General features: G+C 44.3%; 1 protein-coding gene across 5 annotated transcripts in view; it reads right to left on the bottom strand.

Moving 5' to 3' along the window:
• The window catches only part of LOC143018549 (uncharacterized), a 536,469-nt gene that overhangs the window by 382,143 nt on the left and 146,826 nt on the right, over positions 1-7,500 (bottom strand). For 4 of the 5 annotated variants that reach the window (XM_076174004.1, XM_076174005.1, XM_076174007.1 and 1 more), the window contains exon 1: positions 1,500-2,380. The exons of the other annotated variant lie outside the window; for it this stretch is intronic. In XM_076174004.1, the coding sequence (XP_076030119.1) occupies positions 1,500-2,245 (746 nt within the window). In that variant the 5' untranslated portion in view covers positions 2,246-2,380. Of the gene's footprint in view, positions 1-1,499; positions 2,381-7,500 lie in introns of those variants that run through there. 5 annotated transcript variants of the gene reach the window in all.

The raw sequence follows: 7,500 nt of genomic DNA, 5'->3' as shown, positions 1-7,500 counted from the left end.
TTATATATATATGTATGTATGTATGCATGTATGTATGTATTTATGTAATTGCGCACACGTACAGTCAGAAGCAAAAGTCCTCCAGTTACAGCAACCTTTCATTTTAATAACGCATTAACTTTCATTGGATTTCATTTCTTGTAGCGTTTTTATGAAATTGAACGACATTTTTCGTTCTTGAAATGATATCTGCATCGAATTTCTAACGATATTATTTGATTCACTGGACTATCAGGATTTTTGTCTGTGACTGTACTGGTTATGAGAGAAGGGAGAGAAAAGAGAGATGAGAGGAGAGAGAGAGAGAGAGAGAGAGAGAGAGAGAGAGAGAGAGAGAGAGAGAGAGAGAGAGAGAGAGAGAGAGAGAGAGAGAAAGAGAGAGAGAATCTAAGCCATGCAGACATTTTAGATCAATATACTCATTAGAACGGCGACAGAATATTGATATATTGACTAAATCCTATAACAGATAAAATATCTCTGAATACATCAATTGTATTATAACACACGACATATCTTGGGAGTTCAAACTTCATGGTCCACTGCACGTCCACCTCTCTATCCCATGGGTAACGTGCGTATCTAGTTACGTTGGAATTTAAAATGACTCTGCACGCAATCGCGTGCACGCGCGTGCAATCGATGAGATCCAAAACTCTTGATGACGTCATAGACCGGATGTGACGTCATCACGGAGGTTCTCAACTCTCCCTGTCCTTCGATTTTGTTATTTATTTATTCGTTTGTTCTTATGATGTTGTGAATGAAACTACTGTCGCTATTTTGTTGTTGTTTTTCTTATCGTTATCTGTCATCTTCGTAATCACTATCATCTTTTTCACTGTTGTTAATCTCATCATCGTCATCGTAATCACTACCATCGACATTATCATCATCATTATCATTATCATCCATATAATCATGCTACATCCCCATTTACATCATCATCATCATCATCATCATCATCATCATCATCATCATCATCATCATCGTCATCATCGTCATCATCGTCATCATCGTCATCATCGTCATCATCGTCATCATCATCATCATCATCATCATCATCATCATCATCATCATCATCATCATCATCATCATCATCATCATCATCATCATCATCATCATCATCACCATCATCATCATCACCCCCTTTGTTATCATCACCACCATCAACATATTATCTTCATCATCATCATCATCATCGTTGTCATAATCATTATAATCACCATCATATCCTTTCCCGTGTCACCCAACCCTCTATTCTCCATTTATCTTAAGTTGACGGAGGTTCTTCTCATTAGTGTTGCCAGATAGTTGACCAGTACTTTTTTTATATAAAAAACTCTATTTCCCCATTATTCCATTTTTCTTCTATACTAACGCGTACAGTTCCACGAAAATTGTCACTCCAGTGTACAATTTTCGTTTGATGATGAATATTCGCCAATTAAAAAAAGGAAGAAAAAAAAACAATAAATCAAAACGAAAATTGAACTCACCTGTCAATGTCCCGGGGCGGTGTTGTTGACGCTGGCGTTTGCTGTGTTTGCTGCGTTTGCTGTGTTTGCTCTGTTTGCTGCGTTTGCTGCGTTTGATCCTGTCCCTTCTGAAGCTGCACTTGCTCGACGTACTTCTCCACGTAACGTTCTCGGCCGTTCAGAGTGTAGCCGTTCATCCGAGCCTCGAGACGTTCCAGTCTCTCGCGGAGGTCCGAACTCTTCTCTCGCCCCAGCGGACGTTCGTTACGTTCAATAGGGCGTTCGTTACGTTCGACCGTACGTTCGGTACGTTCGAGCGTACGTTCGTTACGTTCGGGAAGGGGTCGTTTGTTTCGTTCGACAGTACGATCACGCTCGGTAGGGCGTGAACGTTCGATCGTACGTGACCGCTCGACCGTACGTTCCCGTTCAAGTGGCCGTTCCCTTTCAAACGTTCGCCCACGCTCTGGACGAACGTGCTCGAACGGACGTCCAGGTTCGATCGGACGAACGGGTTCGAAGTTTCCGTGTTCGAGTCGACCTCGAGGTTCGAGTACCGACTCGGGGCGCCCCTCGACCTTCCGGACGTCAGCCTTGGGTTCTACTCGGCCCGGTTCGGGTCGAGGCTCGAGTCCCGGCCTCGGACCCGGTCTCGTGTCCACGAACCTTGGGTCCATGAACCGGGGGTCCACGAACCGGGGGTCCATCCGGGGCTCCATGATCCTCGGGTCCATCCGCGGATCGATGAACCGGTCCAAGGGACCCATGACCCGGTCCACGGTTCGGTAGTTGATCACGGTTCCGTCGCGGGCTACCTGGTTCTCCTTGTCGTCCTTCTGCTTCGTCTTCTTCTGCGTCCCCGGACGGAGAAGGGACGCGTACTTGGACTCTTTGTTGAGGCTGCAATTGAGGTCCAACCGGAGGAGTGAGTGAGTGAGACTTGGGGGGGAGAACAGCTTCGGGAAGGGGGATGGGGAGTCGGAGGACACAAGGAAAACTCAATATTTTTTAAGCTTTAGAAACGGGAACAGGGTAGTCATAATATTGATAAGCAAATAAACGTGATATTATACTATCAAAGTATATACCTACATGTATATTGCATATATGTGCATATACATACATATAAATTGTGCTTATGATTTATATCATTATATCATAAAAGAACACGCACAATGAAAGCATTCTTCTACTACAATAAGGCCTTTATTTCGAGATCATTTGATGTTTTCACAAGTATTTGTTTGAATATTCTATTTCATTTCCATTATCCCATTTATCTATTCTTATCTATTTCTTTTTATTTTCATTTGTTTATTTAATATATTTGTTGACCGAGCAACTTTTCTTCAGCCTGGTTGCCGCCTCGGCAAAGTCGGGCCAAAGAAGCTGTGACGTCATGTAGCAAGATGGATTGTGTTTGTCAATAAATGGCTCTACGTCCATAGACGGGATGATACATTCACGTACGAACGTGTGACCACTCATCACGAGCAAATGGTACTTATTATCATCATTATATACATATATATATATATATATACATATATATATATATATATATATATATATATATATATATGCATATGCAGTAGGAGAACGGACGCGTAGTAAAAGTTGATAGTAAACATAATTATTTCAGTGAAGTCTTTCATCATAAAAGAATTCTGCATGAAGCTGGGCCGCATTAGAAATCTTTAGAATCCCTAAAAAACTAACTACATTAATGTCATACAATCGAAAACCCCATAAGTTGTTTATTTAGTACATCGCAACGTCTTAACAAGGAGACTCAGTGGGTCTTAATCTTTCCCTTTCGTTACGATGTCGTTGGACCTCTCGTTAACCTTCGGCTCAACCACATGAGAAGGGCCTAAGGTCGCTGCATCGTTGCATGCGCCATTGTTTGCAAATGGTGGCTGCTGCAGAAGAGGTCGTGATGGGCTGCAGTTTCACGATCTGCTCGAAGACGGATATGGGAGGCAGTCATGGACCGTGCTTGGGGCAACATAACGCCCCTGGGTTCATGCTGTATTTGAGGGTGAGAGTGAGAGTGAGGACGAGGTTGAGAGTGAGGTTGAGGACGAGGTTGAGGACGAGATTGAGGATGAGGTTGAGGACGAGGTTGAATACAAGGTTGAGGACGAGGTTGAGTACGAGGTTGAGGGTGAGGTTGAGGACGAGGTTGAGGACGAGGTTGAGGATGAGGTTGAGGACGAGGTTGAGGATGAGGCTGAGGACGAGTTTGAGGACGATGTTGAGGGTGAGGTTGAGGGTGGGGTTGAGGGTGGGGTTGAGGACGAGGGTGAGGTTGAGGACGAGAGTGAGGTTGAGGACGAGAGTGAAGTTGAGGGTGAGGTTGAGGACGAGGGTGAGGGTGAGGTTGAGGACGAGGTTGAGGGTGAGATTGAGGGTGAGATTGAGGACGAGGTTGAGGACGAGGTTAAGGGTGAGGTTGTGGGTGAGGTTGAGGGTGAGGGTGAGAGTTAAGGTGGTTGTGAGGGTGAGAGTGTAGTTGAGGGTGAGTTTATGGTTGTGGATATAGCTCTTGCTGTAGTTCTCGTTCTTGTTTTTGTTATTGATGCTCTCATTATGATCTTACTATTACTGTGAACGACTTTTCCTCCAAGTTCAGTGTTTTTATTGTGTGTGTGTGTGTGTGTGTGTGTGTGTGTGTGTGTGTGTGTGTGTGTGTGTGTGTGTGTGTGTGTGTGTGTGTGTGTGTGTGTGTGTGTGTGTGTGTGTGTGTGTGTGTGTGTGTGTGTGTGCGTGTTTACATGAAAGTCTGCAGATTCAAGTGAATGTTCTCATGTATACAGGTCCTTGAGAATAATCTATTTACTTATTATTGTACTCACGCACGAACACACACACACGCACGAACACACACACACACACATGCACACACACACACACACACACACACACACACACACACACACGCATGCACACACAAATACATATAAACACACAAACACACAAACATATACACACACACAAATATATATATAAACACACATACATACACACACACACACAGTGGTGAACAGATAAACATTCAAAGAATGCGCATTGTTGTGATGTTTCGGACACCAGCCATCATGTCGTCACCCATTGTGGGGCGCGTTCACGGTTGCCCGCTTGAAGGAGGAAAGAAAGCGAAAGGGACGAGGAATGCGAAAGAGAAAGGAAAATGGAGGAAAGGGAAGGGGAAGGGGAAGGGGAAGGGGAAGGAGAAGGGGAAGGAGAAGGGGAAGGGGAAGGGGAAGGGGAAGGGGAAGGGGAAGGGGAAGGGGAAGGGGAAGGGGAAGGGGAAGGGGAAGGAGAAGGAGAAGGGGAAGGGGAAGGGGGAAGAGGAAGGGGAAAGGGAAGGAGGAAGGGGAAAGGGAAGGAGGAAGGGGAAGGGGGAGGGGGAGGGGAAGGAGAAGGAGAAGGAGAAGGGGAAGGGGAAGGGGAAGGGGAAGGGGAAGGGGGAAAGGGGAAGTAGGAAGGAGAAGAAGGGAGGAGAAAGGACTAAGTAGGAAGGGGAGAGGGAAAAGAAAATGGGTAACGGAAGGGTGAGGTATAGGAATATGATGTATTTTTGTATTTGGAGTTGTTACAGCCGCTGTAGCTTTTGTTTTACTTTTTGTTGTAGATGTGGGTGTTCTGTTATGCATTAGTTGTAGCTGTTGTCATAGTAATTATCATTATCATCGCCATTGCTGTCGTAGTTTATAAACACTCCCAAAATTCTTTTTTCAAATTCTATCTAAAAAATATGAATTTAGAATGATGCCATTTGATAAATATTTGTACGTATACCAAAGGATCTTTCCCCCCCTTACACGGGAGGTAGCCAAAAGACAAAGGCATAAAAACCACTCCCACCCATTCCATCCCCTACATACTCCACTCCCCTCTACCCTCTTCCCTCCCTCTTATCTTGGCACCTCCTGGATGATGGGTCATCCCTGCATCTTGTCATTGGTAAACAATGAAAATTGGAAAGGGTCATCTTCTTTTGTCTTTAGCAAACGCGTGGAGAAGCGACAAAAAATCATATTGTAAAGATACTTTTTGGGTCTATTATACAATCTTGCCAAAAAGATTTTTCGCTTTTTTCAAAAACATTCGGACAAGAGTGAACCTGTTTGCCGGACTTGAACAAAATATTTCGGACAGGAACGAATAACTAAATATCAACACAATAGTGATGCCAAAGCCCTTAAGACCCCGTTATTATGACCTTTTCTTATCAAAACCCCGATTTAGCGACCCAAACATCAGAACAAGATTCACACTCAAGATACCAAAACAGAAATAAAACGATGACGTCACCGCGTCCTTTTTGACTCCAAATGACGTCAGCAAAAATCACCATGACGTCAGCAGAAGATATAATGAAGTCAGCATATTTTGTCAGTCAGGATGTCCAGCCCAAACTAGCATCCTGGTGAGCGTGGGCGTGATTCTGGGCGTGTATGTGGGCTTATGTGTGTGCCTGTGGATGAATTTGGGCGTGGGTGGAGATGCGGGCGTGTGGATGTATATGTGTATGTATGTGGATGAGTGTGTATGTGGATGAGTGTGTATGTGGATGAGTGTGTATGTGGATGAGTGTGTTTGTGAATGAGTGTGTATGTGGATGAGTGTGTATGTGGATGAGTATGTGGATGAGTGTGTATGTGGATAAGCGTGTATCTGTATATCCGTACATGTTAATTTTGTCACGATAAGAATTCATCTTTCAAACTACAATAACCACTGTGATAGGAATAAATTCTAAAATCAAAATACATACAGGGAAAATTCTCTATTTGGTAATTGTTCCAATAATCGCAACTTTCCAATATTGGGAACAAAAAAAAATCCAAAGTTTAGAAAGTTTCGGACACCGGAAGCACTTTCAAATAATTTTCAATTAAAAAATACGATTTTTTTTTTATAAATAACAATATGGAGGCAGCTTGATATACATTTTTCTAATTATTCCTTTAAATGTTTGATGAATAATTACAGGGCTTTTAGGCGTCGCTGTGCATATACAAGATTGAACAAAGGAATTTCACAAGACTCACTTCTGTTCATTGGAACATCCTCCACAAGTGATTTTGTTCAGTTAAATAGATATGAACATGTCAATAACATATTGATAACGTATTGATAATACGAAATAAACATGTAAATAACATGTAAATAAAATGCTGATAACATGGAGACACAGTAATACGACCAGGAGGGAAAATACACGCACATGTACGTATAAACGCACGAACACACACACGTACAAACGCACATACACACGTATACGCACACACACAAACACGGCTACTTCAAATTCTGCCCCACGCGAAGGGCAACACTAGGGCAATGCAGGTGAAAGTTGAAGGGGAAGGAAGGAAGGAGAAGGAGGAGGAGGAGGAGGAGGAGGAGGAGGAGGAGGAGAAGGAGGAGGAGAGGGAGGAGGAGGAGAGGAGGAGGAGGAGGAGGAGGAGGAGGAGGAGGAGGAGAGTAGGAAGAAGAGGAAGAGGGAAGAGGAGGATGAGGAAGATGAAGAGGAGGAGGAGGGGAGGGAAAGGGGAGGAGGAGGAGGAGGAGGAGGAGGAGGAGGAGGAGGAGGAGGAGGAGGAGGGGAGGAGGAGGAGAAGAGGGAGAAGAAAAATAGGAAGAGGTGGAAGAGGGAAGAGAAGGAGAAGGAAGAGGAGGAAAAGGAGGAGGAGGAGGAGGAGGAGGAGGAGGAGGAGGAGGAGGAGGAGGAGGAGGAGGAGGAGGAGAGGGAGAAGAAAAGTAGGAAGAGGTGGAAGAGGGATGAGAAGGAGGAGGAGAATAGGAAGAAGAGGAAGAGGGAAGAGAAGGAGGAGGAAGAGAAGGAGGAGGAGGAGTAGGAGGAGGAGGAGAAAGAAAGAGGAGGATAGTTGAGAGTCTGTTAAGAAAATTCAACTTCGAAACTTCCTATCGAGTGAAGACATGACGTCACAGCTGAGCCCAAACAGTGACGACATGACGTCACACGTGCGCACAAGAGACACGACAAAAGAAA

This window comes from Oratosquilla oratoria, chromosome 35, assembly GCF_046742065.1.
Source record: "Oratosquilla oratoria isolate Oo_2021 chromosome 35, ASM4674206v1, whole genome shotgun sequence".
NCBI classification, from domain to species: domain Eukaryota; kingdom Metazoa; phylum Arthropoda; class Malacostraca; order Stomatopoda; family Squillidae; genus Oratosquilla; species Oratosquilla oratoria.
Note: the sequence above shows the minus strand (reverse complement) of the source record. Positions and strands in the feature narration are given on the sequence as shown.